Below are 17,715 nucleotides of genomic sequence, written 5' to 3' on the forward strand. Positions count from 1 at the left end.
GCACATCTAGGAATAGAGCAACCACTCCACTGCTGCACCCAGAATGGAGCCAGTCCCAGGCTGGGCTGAGACACAGCAGCTCTATTCCAGGCCCAGTGGGGATGTGGCAGTAAGGAGCCCAGCTCTGTGTCCCTGCTGGGGACAAGGGAAGGGCTGCATCCACCCCGGCTCCCACCCAGAACTTTGTTTCCTGCCCCCCCACCCAAGGGCTGAGCAGTGAGAGCACAGCAGCCATGTCTCAGGGTGCACAGGAGGAGGATTCGTTCCTGCTGGGGTCCCCAGTGGGAGCTGGGGTGTCCAGGCTGTGGGTACATCCCTGCTGCAGGGCAGGGGAAGAGCAGCTCTGTGTGGGGAACTCCTGCAGAGCCCTCTGCTCTCCCAAGCACAGCAATCCTTCCTGATGCTTCATTTCCACGGTGGTTTCAGTGGATCACCTGAGCCGCCGTGCAGCCCTGCCTGCCCCCGCTCCAGCGGTTTCTCTTTCCCTTCCTTGTGGTTCTGTACAATGTTTTTCCCCTCCATGGTCGTATATGTCTCCTTTACCACTTCCGCAGATGCTGACACCCCCTCTCGCTATCTCCTTCCCCCGTCCATGCCACAGTCTATTTATGAGGCTCTGGGCAGGGGCTGGAGCAGAGCGGTGGAGCTACGAGCAGGGCTGGCGGTGCCACCATGCAGAGTGTCCCTGGGGCAGGATGCCTGCTGCTCTGCCTGCTGCCGGCCATCCTCGGGGCCCAGGCTGGTGGGGAGGTAAAGCCCAGGCCTCCACCGTGCCAGCAGGTAAGGCTGCTGCTTCCTGAGGCTGTCACAGCACTCTGCTCTGGTTCACGGCACCCATCCCTCTGTGCAGCAAAGGGAGATCTCACGTGCCTCTCCCCCACGGCACCTACCTCATCCAGCCTCCACTTCTACCTGTCCCTCTCTCCCCACCTTCCTGCTCCCCTCTGCTCTCCTGGCTTCAAGCTGTTTGCCCACAGCCTTTCCCAGCTGCTCCCCATCAGTGGCACCTTTCAAGCCAATGAGACCAGTTCCAGGGGATAGGACGGGACAGGGATGTTCTGCAGGACAGCACTGTCAGTGATGCCATTAACTTTTCACTCGCTGCATGAGAGGACAGCCTATGGAACCAGAGTGTGGGGCTTCTCACACCTCCAGGAGCACCATCAGGCAGACATTGCCTTCCTCTTCCTGGTTCATCCTCCAGGGCTTATGGCTAAGGAATGCTGGTGATGACCTGTGCCCAAACCAGCACACTGCACCGTGCACAAAAACAGATGCAAAAAGCAAGTTCCTTCACTGCTGAAAGCCCACCTTGTGCAGAAGCTGCTGGTCTCCTGAGCAGCTTCTGGTGGCCTCTCCCCTTCCCATTGCAGGCGCAGAGCAGATGGCGAAGAGCAGCTCTGCTGGCTGGTGCTGTGCCGTCTGGTGCTGATGGGTTTCCCTATTTCTCTGTAGAACCTCACAAAGGTGTCCTGCAGGGCTGCTGGGCTGCACAGCTTTCCCGAGGATCTTCCCCAAGGAGTGAAGCACCTCGATCTGTCCCACAACCTCCTCCAGAACCTGTCAGAGGGCTGCCTGCCTGCACTGGGGCAGCTCGAGCACCTGGACCTGCGCTCCAACCTCCTGGAGGCCATCTCAGGGCCGGCGCTGGCCCAGCTGCCCTGGCTACACTCATTGCTGCTGGGCTCCAACCGCCTGCACCAAAACTACCGGGACAATGCAGTGGCTTTCAGTGCACTGCGGAGTATAGAGGTGCTGGACCTGTCGGCCAATGGCTTGGAGAGCCACATGGTGGGGGGGTTCCTGAGCGGCCTCACTGCACTGCGGGTGCTGCACCTGCCCAGAAACAGGCTGAGCCAGCTGCCAGTGGGCATCTTCCAGGGCTCCCCACAGCTGACTGAGCTGGACCTCAGCAACAACTACATCATGGACATCGAGGAGGGAGCGTTTGAGGCACTGCGAGAGCTGGCGGTGCTCAACCTGGCCCTGAACTCCCTTCACTGCCTCTCCAGCTTCAGTCTGCGGCAGCTGCAAGTCCTGAACCTGAGCCACAATGCCCTGGAGCTGTTTGGCTGGGAGGAGGGACGGGGTCCCTACCTACTCCAGGTGCTCGACCTGAGCCACAACCGGCTGCTCTCCTTCCCGCAGCTCCCGGCCGCGCACCGCCTCGTGCACCTCAACCTCTCCCACAACTCCATCACTTCGCTGGACCCCGGCTCACACCACCCGGCACAGTTTGTGCTGCGCTATGAGGAGATGGTGAGCTTCAGCACCTCGCTGAGCACCGCGGCCAGCCTGACCCGCTTGGCCGAGCTGGACCTCAGCTACAACTGCCTGCAGCTGCTTCCGCTGCTGTTCTTCCGTGCCATGAGCTCTCTGTTCACTCTCAGCGTGGCCATGAACTGCCTCCAGAACATCACCATGGAGCTGCTGAGCAGGGACGGGGATCGGGACAGCAATGGCACAGCTGTGTGGCAGGAGGACACAGTGCTTTCTGTGCGCTCCATGGACCTCCATGGCAATGCCATCCGTGCTCTGCCCCATTGGTTCTTTGATGCCCTGCCCCAACTGGAAGCCATTGACCTGGGATCCAACAGCCTTCAGCCCTGCGGGAGTGACATGGGGGGGAAATCAGGAGGGGGTTCTCCAGAGGCAGAACCCTGCACCGCCTTCCACAGCATCCCCCACCTGCAGCACCTCAGCCTTCGCAGGAACAGCCTCACCCAGCTGCCGCCCCACACCTTCAGCCGGACCCCACTGCTCTCCTTGGACCTGTCTGAGAATCGGGGCCTGGCTGTGCCGTGGGCAGCACTGGAGGGTCTGGAGCACTCCCTGCAGCAGCTCTGGCTGCGGGGGAACCACATGGACAACAGCAGGGCTGAGATCCCCTGCCTGGGTGAGCTCAGGGTATTGGACCTCTCAGGCAACCGCCTAAGCCTTCTGCCTACGGGTTTGTTCTGCTCCCCGCTGCAAACCCTGGATGTCAGCGGCAATGAGCTGCCAGTGCTGCCCGAGCAGGCACTGATGGGGTGGACCCGCAGCCTGCGGGCACTGTGCCTGGCAGAGAACCCCTTCCAATGCTGCGAGCTGGGCTGGCTGGATGCGCTGCAGGCAGCTGGTGTGCAACTGCCCGACCTGCACCGCGCACGCTGCATCCACCACAGCATCACAAACAGGACAGCACCGCTCAGCAGCCGCCTACCGTGGTTGTGCCCGCAGCCCTGGGCTGGCAGCTCAGTGCTGGTGCTGGCAGCTCTGCTGGGTGTCCTGCTGTGTGCAGGCTGCAGGGTGTGCCGGCTGCGGGGCCAAGGGGTGGGCATTCTGCTGCCCCAGCCCCAAACAGAGAGAGTGGCCGAGGGGGGGGCAGCACACAGCGACACTAAAGTATAGCCAGCAGAACCAACTGCAGCTCTGTGTTGTCAATAATACTATGAATATGATTATATTTCAGGCACCTCTCCCAACGTGCTGCGTGTTCTGCAGATGTGATGGCACACACCCAGTGCTGGGCAGGCACCGGGCAGAGCTGGGTCCCTGCAGCCCATTCTTTGCGGGGAGGAAGGTGCCCCATCCACCAGGCCATGAGCAGCGTCAGGAGAGGTTCTGCCCTCTGCTCATGGGGAGGGAATTGTCCCTGCAGCCAGCAGTGTGGTGCCACCACCGTGAGCTCGGCAGCCCCGCTCCCAGCTGGCACCCATAGGGTCAGCAAGGGATGGACAGGGCAGCAGATGGGTGCTGGCTATGCCATGGGGTTGAGAAATCAAGGAGAGCCACCAGAGGAGGGCAAAGAGGGGCTGAGCTGTGGAAATCAATCCAGGGAAACGGTGCGTGGTCCTCTGTGTCTGTGTGTGATTCAAAAAGCAGCGCTCCAGGCTGCGTCCCACGGCTGCTCTCAGGAGAGCCCCATGGTTTTGGTGTTAGGAGCTTCCCGTGGGCTGAACATGAGGTTGAGAGATCTGAAGAACGTTGATGCCAAACAACTGAGCTGATTGTGTCAAAATGGTGCCATATGTGCCCAGCTGTGAGACAGTGCACGCCCTGATCCGAGAGGAGCGCTGTGCCTGATGGACCCCAGCTGTTATGGATTTTCTAGGGAATCAGTTGAGAAATCCAGAAAAACAAACTCTTTCCAGTGGAAACCTTTCTCCTGTCACTGCATCACTCCATTTTCAAAGTAAAACAGATTTTATCAGAACTTCCCAACTGGCCACTCTGCTAACTCATGTGGAAATCACCTTGCCTGCAACTAACTCCAGTTAGTTAAGGCATAGCTGAGCTCTCTCCCCTTTTCTCCACAGGATCAAGAGCCTGGCTGGGATCTGTGGGATGCAGTGGGCAGAGCCCCCCTCATGCTGCCCCTCTGATGGGCACAGCTCAGCCCACACCTCCCCCTGCTCTGCTGTAGGATAACACACACCTGGGGCTGCTGTGCTCCCGCTCTGTGTTGCACCCAACACACACGGCCATGCACGGCCACGATAGCAGAGCTGCTGCTGGAGCTGTCCCTCCTTTTGAGTTTTTGCTGGTGGTGATCTTAAAGCCACCACCCCTGTATTGCAGGCGGGTGGGATTTACATGTCCAGTAGCTGTGGTGTTCCCTCTGTGGCTTCGGGATGGGACCAGGGCTGATGGCAGTGCCTCTTCCCGTCCCATCCCCATCTGCACGTCCTCCAGGACCTCTGCCCAGTGCCCTCCCTCCTGCAGGATGGCGCCACCACTGCTTCCCATTATCACTCCATACCACCGCCTCCGCTGCGTGACTCAGTGCCACCCCCGCCAGCCACTCCTGCCTCATTGGTGAGGTCGAGCGTGTCATGCATGACACTCTTTTCGTCTTTGCTGGGGCTCCGGCCAGACGGGGACCTGCACGCCCTCCGGCAGCCACAGAGCTGCTGGCAGTGAGCACAGAGGGAGGGCTGCTCCCAGGCATCCCCTGCCTTGTTCTCAGGGGAAGCCGTGAGGATGCGGACAGCTGTTCTGCAGCTGGGTGCCCCCACCCTGCCGCCTTCTATCCTGGTGCCCTGGGGACAGGGAGTGCGGCAGAGCCCAGTCTGTGCTGGGACAATTCTGTCACAGTCACCCCGTGGCAATGTCCCCACGTGCTCTGTTCCCTTTGAGCCTGCACCCATAGCAGATGCACACCCATGGTCTCCATTCCCAGCTGTAAGGTGCTGCTGAACCAGGCAGAGCTGAGCGAGCACCGCAGGAAGTGGGGACAGACCATCACTGTGTGTCAATGTCCCCACACATCAGCTGATGGGCACCTCGGGAAGGTCACTGCCTCCCGCAGCCGTGCAAGCATCCATTCTGTGCTGAGGTCACCAACACCTCGGAAAGAGGAAGGAGGTGGTTTGGCTGAGGTCAATGGTCACCACCGCCATGGGGGCACATCCGGTACCACCCACACCCCAAGACATGACAGAGGTGGCCATGGGGGCTGGGGTGGAGGTCACACATCACAGGTGTCCCCCCTCTGCTCTCATACCATGCCTGTCCCCAACTGTACATCACTGCACTTTCTCCCAGGCAGAGCAGGGGATGCCTTTCCCAGGCTGAGAATCCCCTTCCTCACATCCTCCTGCCTCAAGGCAGCCCCACATGGAAGTGGAAGAGGTATTTTTAGCACTTGTCCTGTGCTCACTTCATGGATGAGGCTAGAAAGAGGAAGTGACATCAAATGAAGCGCGGCTTTGGCTTTAAAAGGAATCCTTTCTTTCCTACTACTCAGTCATTGCAAAACTTCTGTGAAGAGGGGTTAGTAGAAATCACCTGGTGAGAGGCGGTGAGTGGGAGGCAGGAGGCTGATGTCAGACTTGGATGCTCAGGGCCCCAACCGATGCCATCCCACTGCCACCTGTCACCCCTCCACATCCCAGACCAGGGCGCCATCCACACCCTGAGGAGTTTTCCTGGCAGTAACACAGGCAATGGGGGCACAAAGCACGGTGCTGAGGGTGGGACCTGATGGCCCCAAGGAGGGAGAAGGCAGAGACCCGGAGGGGAGGGGGTGGCCCGGACAGCAAAGCCACTGGCCAGAAGGTGGCAATGTGCTGCTCCCTCCGGCTGGGGCTGCCACTGAGCGCCCCGTGAGGGTCGCCCTTTGCCCACCTCTGCGTACCACTTAGCAGAGACTGGGGCACTGCTGCCCTTCCTGCCCCTCCTGCCCAAACCCCATCGCAGCACCAGCTGTGCTGATAGGTGTTTGTGAGGGGCAGCTGGCGGCCTTTCTGCGTGATTGCTGCCTCGTGTGCTTGGTGGGATGCTGCAGGCTGAGCACGTGGTGCACAGAAAGCACCCGAGCACCTCCCAGTGCTGACAAAAGCTGCTTTTCCTCCTCAGAAAACTCCTCATTCCTCCAGAAGCTGCTCAGATTTCCCCCCGATGTCCCCCTCCAGGCACAAGGCGTTTCTCCAGTCCTTAAGGTTGAAAAAAGGGGATTTACGGAGAGAAAAATGTCACGATGCCAGAACCTTTGGGGTTGGAGTGAAAGGCCCATTTGGGCTCACAGGAGGGAGAAGTGTGGACGCTGCGTCTGGTTCTGGCCAAGGTAAGAGAAGGATCTGCAAAAGCTGTGGTGTGGGGGTGGGAAGACAAAGAATATCAGGGACTTCCAGAGACCCTCACGTGCAGTGGTGTCTATATGGCAAACCCATCGTGCCGGGGGGTCTGTGTCCTTTCACAGCTCTTGGCGGAGGTGGGTGGGATTCACAGATTGGTTCCTTTCTACCACTCAGCCCCTGGGATTGGAGTCAACGGCCCAGACTGGGTTTACTTTACAGAGGACAGCAGTGCTGAGCTTGAGGTGTGTAAGGAGCAAAGCAAGCAGCAGCTGGCCCAGACAGCAGGGATGCTGCAGGAGGTGCTGGGCTGGGGCTGAGGAGTCGCCTCTGGCCCCGCAGTGCTTCCCTGCTCTGACCGTGGAGGCTGTGCCAGGCAGCGTCTCTCTGCCTTTCTTTCTTTTTTTCCTCTTTTTGTTCAGCCCTTTGTACCTATGCTTGGGATTTGGGGGTGACCTCAGCCTTTTCCTAGCAGGACACAAAGCAGCGTGGCCTTTCCATCCCAATAGAGCACTTTGGGGAGATCAGCCGTTCACGCTGTGCAACCCAGCTCTGGTTCACATGACAGTGAGTCAGTGGGAGGTCAGGGTGTGCTCGTCAGACAGCAGCGATGTCCTGCAAAGGGAAAGCACCTCCTGCTAGAAGGGAAGTGGCACAGAGAGGGAGAAAGCACAATCCCAAGGAAGTCCCAGACATGAACCCAGCTGCTGCCCTCCTCTGCAGCTGAGAGCTGTGTGCAGGCAACCCACAGCACCAGGCTGGGAGGTTTCCATGGCCCGGCTGGTTGGAAGCTGGCCGTGCTGTGTTTAGGAGTTAACAGCAAGCTAAATAAATAAATAAATAATCCAGAAATCAGTATCATTCCTTGCCATCCCTTTTGTCCCTTACTGATGTCATCGCTGTCTGATTCCCACCAGCCTACATCTCCTGCTTACCGGGACAAGCTTTTATCTGCTGAGAAAAGAAGTGTGTGTTTGCTTTGCAAACAAATGGCTCTCCTTGAGAGGCTGAAGGTGATATCCCCTTGCAGCAAGCTGTTCTGTGCTCCCTGAGGAGCAGCTGTTTCAGAGCTGACCACAGCAATAGTGGGGTACCCGACCGGTGAGACCCCACTCCAGGAGCACCCAGGCTGGGGACCAGAGCCAAGCAGTGGGGGTGGCCACTCCATCCTCCCCCAACAGCAGTGAGCTGTGAATGGCACCAAAACTGCCTTTGTTCCCCTCCCCGGTGGGCAGGACAGAGGCCAGAGGGTATAAAGGGAGCAGAGGCCCCGCTCACAGCCCCGCTCCCAGTCCCATCCCCAGCCATGGGCCACCTCGCTGTGCCCACTGCCGCAGTGCTGCTGTACCAGCTGGGGCTCACCACGGCCATCCAGTGGCTGTGAGTAACGGAGAGCAACTGGGGGACAGGAGGAGGCTCCCTTGGGTGTCCCTAGCAGCAGGTCCCCCCGGGTCTGCCCCTGTCTCCCATTCCCTGGGTCCCCCATCCCGATGCCTGCAGACCCCAACCTTTCATCCCCATCCCAATGCCCGTCGTCCCCATCTGCTCATCCCCATCCCGGTGCCCGAGGTCCGCTCACAACACAACCTCTCTCAACAGGGCATTGGCAGAGAACGGCAGCAGAGTGGCCTGGGACAAAAGCCACCACTGCCGGCTGCTGGCTGGGCTCGTGCCCGACCAGGTCCAGATGTGCCGCAGGAACCTGGAGGTCATGCACAGCATCGTTCAGGCTGCCAGCAAGACCAAGAGCATCTGCCAGAAGACCTTTGCAGGCATGAGGTGGAATTGCTCCTCCATCCAGCGTGCCCCCAGCTTTGGTCCTGACCTGCTGAAAGGTAAAGAAAAGAAAACTTACTGCTGTTACACTGGTGTTAATTCTGTGCCGTTCGATCTGCAGGAGATGAGACATCTCCCCCTTTCTTTCCAGGCACCAGGGAATCTGCCTTCGTCCATGCGCTTTCTGCTGCTGCCATTGCACACTCCATTGCCCAAGCCTGTGCTTCAGGGTCACTCCCGCTCTGCTCCTGCAGCTCCGTCCCCTCCGAGGTCCCCAGGCTGGACTTCAGATGGGGTGGCTGCGGGGACAACCTGCACTATGGCCTCCAGCTCGGTGCTGCTTTTGCTGACAGCCCCCTAAAATCCAACAAGCTGGGATTGCAGGCTCTCAGGGCCGTGAATTGGCATAACAACGTGGCGGGCAGGCAGGTGGGTACGGCCCATAGCCCTGTGAGGTTGGATATTAGGAAAAATTCCTCCTTGGAAAGAGCACAGGGAGCGGTGGGGTCACCACCCCCAGAAGTGTCCCAGAACCATGGGGATGTGGCACTGAGGGAAGCAGTGATGGGCACGGTGGGGTGGGCTGGAGACCTGAGGGGGCCTTTCTAACCTCAATGAATCTGTGATGCAGTGTGCAGAGGTGCCTGGGGTAAGGAGGTAGGCTCCAGAGGAGGACGCAGTCTTCCTGAGCCTTTGTGAGAGCTGGGGAAGCTGTCGCCCCACTGCAAGCTCCACCAGGGCACTTCCCTAGGGTTATCACCAGGGGAACAAAGAGAGATGAGTCCTCGATTGCCCCACTGAAAGAAGGCACTCTCTGGCTGTCCCAACAACACCACTGTCTTTCACCTCTCAATGAGAGAGGAGAAGTCTCTGTGGTGGCAGTAAGCAGTTCAGCTCTTCCATCTCTTGAAAACGACCACAGATGTTCTTGCTAAGCAGTCAGCTGAGTAGGAACCAGGAGCAGCCACTAAATTCTTATTTTCACCCTCTGCAGGTGCTGAGTGAGTCCCTGGATACCAAGTGCAAATGCCACGGTGTTTCAGGCTCCTGTTCGGTGAAGACCTGTTGGAAGGCACTGCTGAGTCTGGGTGAAATTGCCTCCGAGCTCAAATCCAAGTACCTGGCAGCCATCAGGGTGAGCCACCGCCTCGTGGGGCACAGGAAGCAGCTGAAGCCCACAGAAACGGACATCAGGGTGGTGAGAGAGACGGACCTGGTTTATCTGATCAACTCCCCCGACTACTGCACGCCCAATGTCCACCTGGGGTCTGTGGGGACACAGGATAGGTAAGGACCTGCTGCAAATATGCTCTAAGAGCCACCCAGGTGGGCACCGGCACTGTGGGTGGGAGGCAACGCTGCCTCACTCTGACCTGTGCGTCCCCCCTCGGCAGGCAGTGCAACAAGACGTCTGCGGGCAGCGATGGCTGCAACCTGCTGTGCTGTGGCCGTGGCTACAACGCTTACATGGAGGAGGTGGTGGAGAGGTGTCGCTGCAAGTACCGCTGGTGCTGCTACGTGGTGTGCAAGAGGTGCCGGCGGCTGGTGGAGAGGTACGTCTGTAAGTAGCGTGGGGCACCACAGCAGGCAGTAGGACTTGTGTTGAGTCCTCCAGTGTGCAGATGGAGAACAGGCACCATCTGCAAGCAGGGCTCTGAAGGGGATTATGCTGCAAGCCTGGACTCTGGAACTACAACAGAAGACCTCAAATTGGGTGATGATGGGAAGCCTCAAACCAGAGGACGACCTTTGCTCCTTCTCTCCAGAGTGAGACAAAGGGCTGCCCTCCTGCAGCGGACCAGCATCTGGCCCTGTCTCCGGCTGGGGACAACCATTTATCACTCGGCCCTGTTCTCCAGGGGTGAATGGGGACCCAAGCTGCCATTGTCCTTTTGCAGAAGGCTTTTGACAGTGGCCTGAAAGCCAGGAGTGATGGATGAGAAGATGGGTAAAGAGTTTTCCATGGGGGGAAGGCTGCAGGGAAGAAAGCTGCTGAGGGTGAGGGGATCCTGGCAGACCCGCTGGGGCCAGGTTTCTGCTGTGGGTTCACCCAACACCACTGGATGTTCCTCCTCACGGGCAAACGCTGTTCTAGTGCTCTTTGCAGCATCCAAAATAAAGAGCAGAGGCAGTCAGTTACGCTCCAGGAGACAGAACTCATTGCTCTCCCCCACGACCTGCATGGAGATGGCTGCAGGTCTCACAGTGACAAGACTTCAGCTGTGGCTGATGGAAGCTGCTCCTTCTACCCCCCTGGCCCCAGGTGTGCTGGCACTGGCCTGTAGAGAGGACAGGACTCCAGGGTCCGAAGGAAATAAGCATGACTCTTTAGTTTCAGTGTAAGTGGGATTCTGGTGTGTGTTGCTTAAATAAATGTACCGTTCCATGCCTACGTGTCACCTCCTCCCACCATTCCCTTGGCATTCAGCTGGGCCCAGAGAGAACAGGGCTGGAAGGAGAGCATGAAGCACAATGCATAAGGTTCTGGTAGCTGGAAACAGGGGCAGTTGGGGCTCATTTTCTGGTCTACATGTATGTGGGTGGGATGGGGTCCTGATTCACCTCATCCTTCCCTCAGTTGCCATGACTGCTGCTAGCAGGGGAGTTGGAGAATCGCTTGCATAGAATGAGATTCCAGTTCGTGCAGCCTTTGGGGAGAAGGGATGAACTTAAATGTGTGTACGCTGAGAAGAACCCACAGCATGAGGATGCAGGTAGATGTGCCTGGGACCCCAGGACGGCTTCCTGCAGCTCCTACCACGACCTGGAGGCTCTGGCAGCCTTGTGTGTGCCTTGTGTAATTTGTGGTTTGCATTGAATGGAGCTGGCTGTGCTCAGCCCCGAGTCCAGCTGTAAGATTACTCATTTCCATATTCATTCAATCATTTTTAACAGCCCCAGCTGGGTCACAGAATCAATTCATAAGCTTTTGTTGTAAACCATCCTCTCCATTTAATGTGCTCCAGGTTTCTCTATTAACAATGAGTAAGAGCTGAGAGTCCAAGGTGGCTCGAAACAAGGCTGGGAGCTGGAAGCCCAAATCCTCGGGGGTGAAGCATATGCTCACATAGCTAACCAAGTGAGTTAACCATCATTATCAGTTGTTAATGCAGCATTGACTCAGTCTGGCTGCTGACATACAGCCTTCCCAGAGCCACAGGAAGGCCACAGCTGGGAGGCTTCCGCTGCAGCTGCGAGGGCCGAGGAGCTATCTCCAGTTTGTCTTTTAAAATGCAATTAGGAGTTAGTCACCAGCATTCCTCAGAAAGGGAGGCTTCAGCTGCAACCCAGGGCCGGGCTGAGTACGGAGGTGATGCAGGTACTTAATGAGGAGGACTGCTTAAATACCTTTCCCATAGTCACCCCCACACTGCAAGATCACAGGGAGGTGAAACTGGGAGGGGCTGTGAACTCCTCAGAGCATTGCAAAACGAGCTGGGGAGAAGAAAAGAGAAGGATACTGTGAAGGGAGAGATTCCGCCAGGAGGGTGGGAAATGTGATTTGCATTTGGTAACTGCAAACACACTTCGCCTGGGGTGGAGGAGAGGAGCCACAATAGCTAGGAGCGCCCTGGGGAGGTGTCCTGATTCCCCTCCTAGAGAGGTCCTGTTTGAATTTCTTCCTGGGAAAAGGCAGGGTCAAGGGTGGAATATGCAGAGCCCTCTCCTCCTCTTACTGCTTGCATTCTCTCTGCAGGCCCAGCAGGGGAGGGCTGGAGGGGCGGTCAGCAGTGGGACGCTGGGCTCCATCTATGTCCTGCAGGAGATGGGGAAGTGCTGTAATTAGCTGAAGGGTGCAGAGGGGTCAGGCTGGCAGGAGGGGCTGCGGTGGGGGTGGTGGCAGTTCTCTGACAGTGTTTAGAATGGGAAGTGCTGCAATCTGAGTTTGCAGCTGGAATTTCCAGCCTTGTGAGATCTGCTAGGCTGGAGGAGTCTCCTCAGGACTGGGAGCCAGAGCGAAATCCAGCAAGGGATCCAGAGGGAATAAACCATCTGCTTGGCCCCAGGGTCTGCTGGGTGTGTTTTCTCTCTCTAACCCTGCCAGGGCAGGAAAGCCAGCAGAAGGCTGCTAAGGGCACACAGAGCCGTTTCCCCAGGCGAGCGCAGGCACCCTCCGAGGTAAAAGATGGGAAAACGTGGACCCTGACAACACCCTTAGGTGGGTTCCAGCACCCATCAGTGTAGTGCTGCCAGAGAAATCAGTGCAGGAGGGCTTGACCTTAGCTGCCTACAACTTCAATTCCATCACACATCCCTCAAGGTGTGGTAGGTACCTCTTCATGACCTGAATTAGCTGGGCAACAGGTGGCAGCAGTGTCGCTGATGCTCTGTAAGGATTATGGCTTTGCAGCCCTTCAGACGCATCCTCCCTTACTTCTTCGGCCCCGTTTTCACAATTGGTCCTCTGCACACCGTGGCAGGCTGCTGTCGTTACCCTCTGCTTCACAAACCCTCGTTGGGCTCACTGCTAAAGTGACAGACCTACCTCTTTGACTTCTCTGTCGTTACCCATTTTCCCCACATCTTGTGGCTTTTTGTTTATCTGTCTCTGGAAATGAGGCTGCCGGAGTTGAATGCTCTTTGGTCATGGCAGAAGTTCTTCACTTTGCAGTGCTGTGAACCGACGTGGGAGAGATGGCTCTGAATGTAGCTCGTGCACAGAAGAAAACCACCCCTCTGCATGCAATGTGACGAGAATCAGGCAAAGGGTTTGCTCTGAAAAAGTCTCCTCTCTGTTATTGCTTGGCTTTTGTGTTTGAAAAGAGTAAAACAGGTGTGAACATGACTGTTCCCTGCTGGCCAAGGATGCTGCTTAACTAATTCTAGGAGGACAATCCCAGCAAGGGCAACACGCTGTTGGTAAATAAGTAAAATCTATGGGGGAAGAATGGCACTGCCTTCAAGGACACTTTGGGATATTTCTTCCCTACAGCCCTAGACTGCAGCTCTGAGAGGAGAGTGCTTGAAGACCTCCATCAGCACCAGCACAGCTCCTTCCTCCTACTGGCCCCGTGGATGGCTGAGCCAGAACAAGGGGAAGGCATGACCGAGGTCACTGTTTGGGGCTCAACTATTAATCAGTGCCTGTTCTGTTGTAAGGATCTGGGGAATGTTACCTTGACCTTTGGTGCTTACAGTGTCACACCACCAGATACAAACATGAGCAAAGACTTGTATTTAAGGAAAAACCCTCGCCTCTTTGTTCTCCTTTACTTCTAGGGTGTTCAGCGATGTCATGAAGTCCTGAGGATGACAAGTAGCAAACAGGGATTGTCCTTGTGGGGATCTTCAACTGAGACATGTAGGTGAGTAACAGACATAAGACCAGAGGGGGAACTGATCTGCAGTCTGAGGGCCCTTGAACATAGCTTAAAGGGCAGCTGCAGCAATGGCTGTGCTGGATTCAGAGAGGAAGGAGACTTCCATCCCTTCTTTGAGGCTCAGCAGGCTGGAAACCCTCCCATCTCTGCACCCCTCTGTTCACCAAATTGCAGGGTACAATTTCCAGATGCAAAAGGCTTCTACAGAGAACAGCACTCCTATAGTGGAAATGCTGAGTGATGGCCTGAAGCAGTGATGGAGCACCTGGTGGAAAGGCAGGGCCAATCCAGAGGAGCTCAGGTGCATGCAATGTAGCTGAGTGATGGAAGGGATGGAGCCAGGATCCACCCCTTCCCAGCCTTCATTTAAGGGTTGGCAGTGGAGGTGAGGGCATCTCTTACTGGAGATCCCTGCCTGTGTGAGCCCTTCCAAAGGTAAGCAGCTCTTTTCCTTCATTTTTGTATCTGTGGCTGCTGCGTTTGGGCTCATTCTCATTTGCTGTAGCCAAAGACTTTGCCACCCTGTTATTATCATCACATTATAGCATCTATGATACTGTGATTGTAACTCCAAAGTTAAAATCTCCCTTGATTCTTGCTTGTTGCTCTCCAGAGCAAAACTAATGTGTCAGAGAGCTCAGGAGCACGATGTTACCTGCTTCTGTTCCAGCACTCTGTGGCCTTTTCCAACTATCTTTCTGCTAGTACAGAGAAGGTGCTGTGGTCCTCTTGTTGAATGATGAAATAGTACCACCCTCCTTCTGTTTGTCTGTAGAGAAACTGCCTCTGAAGGCAGGCAGAAAGTAAATAAGGTGGAACGAGGGCTGCAGAGCAGCCTCCTCTACAAAGCGGAAGCAGGCACAAGCCCATGAGCTGCCCAGGGGTCTCTGCCATGGGGCTTTTCCAGGCATGCAGTAGAAGTGCAGCCAGACAGATTTTGAGGACTTTCTCAGTTTGCGTATCTGTCAGCCTTGACCACTGTGCAGTAGAGCAAGGGATTTCCAGGCATGCCTCTGTCTGGCTGGAGCGTTACTGGTGTGCGCTGTGGTGCAGGGGATAGCAGGAGCTCTGACACCTTCCAGGATGGCTGCATGCGCTTGTAGTATGCTGGTGCTCCTGGGGAGCACCAGATGGGCCCTCTGGCTGTGCACTGCCAGATGTTGTCCGCATATGCCTTAAATGCAATACACCACAGCAGTCCTAGGTTTGCTATGTGTATAGCGGAGAGCACGAGGCCTTGCTTCATGGCTGAGAAACATAAGAGCTGTCCTGAACCTGTGGCAAGGCTGGGCCCTAGACACTGACTTTGTGCTGAAAACCTACCGCAACAAGACACACAATAGAATGGGAGAGCAGGAGAGATCAAATCCTACTTGTCAAAGCTGAGACACTCCTCCTGTTCACGTGTAGCAGGAATAACCACAGCCACCATCCCTACAGTCAGGGTCTTGCTGGGTAATTACACCTGGCAAAGACTCATTTTACCCTTGTGTTGAGAGCCCTACCTCTGTAATTGGAAGAGGCAGCTCAAAGAAACTCACATCCTGCTGGTCTGTAAGAGAACAACATGCACGGGTATATGCAGTGTGTTATGCTGAGGCTGGAGAGTAGACAGACCACGGGCAATTTGGTCACTAGCCCTCACTGACTTCATGCTCTGTGGTGTAAGTGAAGCCTGTTCTTGACCAGATGGGGCAGCAGAGAAAGCCAGGGGTAATTAACTGCTAGCAAAGAGCTTTAGGAGCTTCCAGCTAGCAAAAAGGTTTGCCCGCTTGGCTCTTCCTTCTCCATCTTGGAGGAAACAGGGCTTTACATAGACTTCCTGCTCTCTCAGTCCAGCTTGCATGGTGAGCAGTGATAATGTGCTGCTTGAGGCCAGCCCTGTGCTGCCACTGATAGTCTGGGTCAATGCTGACCCCTCCCTCCTTCCCGATTTTAAAGAGAGGGGAAGCAGGCTGAGGTTCCGTACTCCATCATCAGCCTCTGCACAGCTCTTTGGAGAGAAAGCAAATAGCTCCTTGTGAACCTGTCCAGCTTGTTCTGAGGGGTGAGGGCCTCCAAGAAGAATGCCCAAAGGAGATGTTTAATCTTTAACAAACAGATATCCTATAGGCAATGTGATCTCTGAACTGCTTAGAGGCTATCTTGATAACACAAAGGTGAAGGAGTTCACTCCAGCGTTCTCTATTGCTCTGATCCCCAAAATGTTGTTGGAATTTAGAACCTTGGGGAGGGTGATGATGTGATAGGCTTACTGTGGGTTTTAACTAATGCACGCAAAGGTGAAAGATGCTATATCAAGTGCAGTGCTGCCTTTCTAAGGAAAGTGAACTGGCTGTAATTATTGGGGATTTCACAGTATCTTCTGCTACTGAGCAACAAACGGCTGTGGATTCCTGGCCCTGTTCTACTTCCAGTTCTTACATTAATTAGTTTTCCCACCGCTGGACACAGTGTTCTTTACTTCCTGTCTTGTGTGCAGGAATACCACAGGATGATGTGTTAAGCTGTTGACATGGCTCACACCACCCGTGTCTGTGTTTTCGGTTGAAAAACGGTCACACAGAGGGAGGATGACAGGAAAGTACAGCCATGGAGATGCACTCAGAGCACAGCTCAAAGGATCCCCAACCCACAGCTCTTCAGCTTTTATGGTTAACTTCTTATCAAGCTGTCTCACGTACGCACAGAGAAAGCAAACAGAGCAAATCATAAGCTGACTCATCTGTGGAAACGGAGTGCTTCCAGCCTGCCCTGAATTATTGTCACACCATATAAATTTTTCACATCTAGGTCAATGACTTGTATCATGTTTCTGTGTTTGTAAAAGTCCAGCTTTAACCCTTATCTGTCTTATGCCTGTTTTAATTTCAGGGGTACGTAAGGGACTCGGGAGCCTACTGAAGAAAAGAACACATGGAGAAGAAATGGCAGTGGGCACTGCAGCTGAACAGCAAAACACAGCACTACACTGCTGAGTGCCCATGGATGCTCCGTCACATTCCAGTCCCAGCTGTGCAGTGATGGCTGTGTGCAGAACAAGCCCACAGCGTGTCCCAGCTTTGATGTCCCCAGATGCCACCAAGGCTCTTCCAAAAGCAGGAGAGGACCACATGAAGCACCTGCCCTGTACCTGGGCAGGACGTGCTGCCTTTCTCACCACACGCTTCTGCAGTAGCAGCGAATTGGGGGGCCCTGGAGGGACCCGTGGCAGCAGTGCTGCCTGGTGTGTGGGTGTCACAGCGATGGCTTGGCTCCCTCTGGTGCAGCCACATGAGCAAAACACGGCTGGCTGCTCCCAGCCCAGGGAGCAGAGCCTGCAGGGCTACCAGCGTGGGGCCCTTGGGCATGGTGGCTCGTTACCTTGCCCTTGGGCTGGGTATGGCAGGGCAGTATTGACTACAGTGACTGTTTCTGACTCTGGAGTGAACGCATTCAGCTCCAGCGTGGCTCCTGCTGCCGAGTGCTGCCTCGTGCTGTGTGGACAAACTGGTCTTCTGCTGTGTTTTCTATTTAATTAATGGAAAATCACGGAGATAATGGAAAGAGGTTCACGCTGCTGAACAGACGGGAAGGAAAACAGCAAAGCAATCCTCTCCAGAGGAGTGGGTAATGCAGTCAAAGGAGAGGGACCTGGGGGGCGTGGGGCCACGTGGGCTGAATGTGGGTGAGACGTATCTCGTGTTACTACAGAACACACCGGGCCTGAGGACAGCCGCTGCCGTGTCTGGGGTGTGCTTAGACTGGAGGCTGCGAGGTGAGCAGAGCCAGGTGGGTGCATTCCTAACGTTGATGTGCCCTCTGGTTTGTTCCCAGGTGCAATGTTCTGCTTGGCACTGCTGGCTGCGTTCAGCTCTGAGTGCTTTCCAACGTAATGGTTCGGTGATGGCAGCCCACAGCGCTGCACAGCGACTGCCTTCGCTTGTTCATAGGACACCGCCTTCTGAGCACTGCGCCGGGAGTCTGGAGACAAAAGTGAGGGTGTGCAGCCTGTGAGGGACGCAGCTCTTTGGGACGCGCTCGTGCGGCACCCCGGCCGCTGCCAGGCGGCCACGCAGCCC

The 17,715-nt window shown here is 56.0% G+C and overlaps 2 protein-coding genes and 1 non-coding gene across 6 annotated transcripts; 2 read left to right on the forward strand and 1 right to left on the reverse strand.

The window, feature by feature from the left end:
• Positions 1-551: 551 nt before the first annotated feature.
• Positions 552-661, reverse strand: MIR6658 (microRNA 6658). Its single transcript, NR_105527.1, has one exon. It is a non-coding gene; the product is annotated as a microRNA 6658 (primary transcript).
• Positions 635-6,204, forward strand: LOC107052104 (leucine-rich repeat-containing protein 32-like). Its single transcript, XM_025150059.3, has 2 exons — positions 635-780; positions 1,456-6,204. The coding sequence occupies exons 1-2, from the start codon at positions 673-675 to the stop codon at positions 3,388-3,390; spliced, it is 2,043 nt and encodes a 680-aa protein (XP_025005827.2). The 5' UTR covers positions 635-672; the 3' UTR covers positions 3,391-6,204.
• Positions 6,205-6,346: 142 nt separating this feature from the next.
• On the forward strand, positions 6,347-17,598 carry WNT11B (wingless-type MMTV integration site family, member 11b). Of its 4 annotated transcripts, none has more exons than XR_001464122.4 (8): positions 6,347-6,547; positions 8,157-8,392; positions 8,485-8,762; positions 9,328-9,620; positions 9,728-9,886; positions 13,554-13,639; positions 16,529-17,263; positions 17,348-17,598. XR_001464122.4 is itself a non-coding variant. In NM_001398441.1 (5 exons), the coding sequence occupies exons 1-5, from the start codon at positions 6,453-6,455 to the stop codon at positions 9,900-9,902; spliced, it is 1,077 nt and encodes a 358-aa protein (NP_001385370.1). In that variant the 5' UTR covers positions 6,347-6,452; the 3' UTR covers positions 9,903-11,756. The 4 variants fall into 4 exon arrangements, 2 of the variants coding, with proteins under 2 accessions (NP_001385370.1, NP_001124216.2); XR_003074703.3 differs by lacking the exon at positions 6,347-6,547 and adding an exon at positions 7,839-7,937; NM_001398441.1 differs by lacking the exons at positions 13,554-13,639; positions 16,529-17,263; positions 17,348-17,598 and having other exon boundaries at positions 9,728-11,756.
• The last annotated feature ends 117 nt before the right edge of the window (positions 17,599-17,715 follow it).

This window comes from Gallus gallus, chromosome 4 (assembly GCF_016699485.2).
Source record: "Gallus gallus isolate bGalGal1 chromosome 4, bGalGal1.mat.broiler.GRCg7b, whole genome shotgun sequence".
NCBI classification, from domain to species: Eukaryota; Metazoa; Chordata; class Aves; order Galliformes; family Phasianidae; genus Gallus; species Gallus gallus.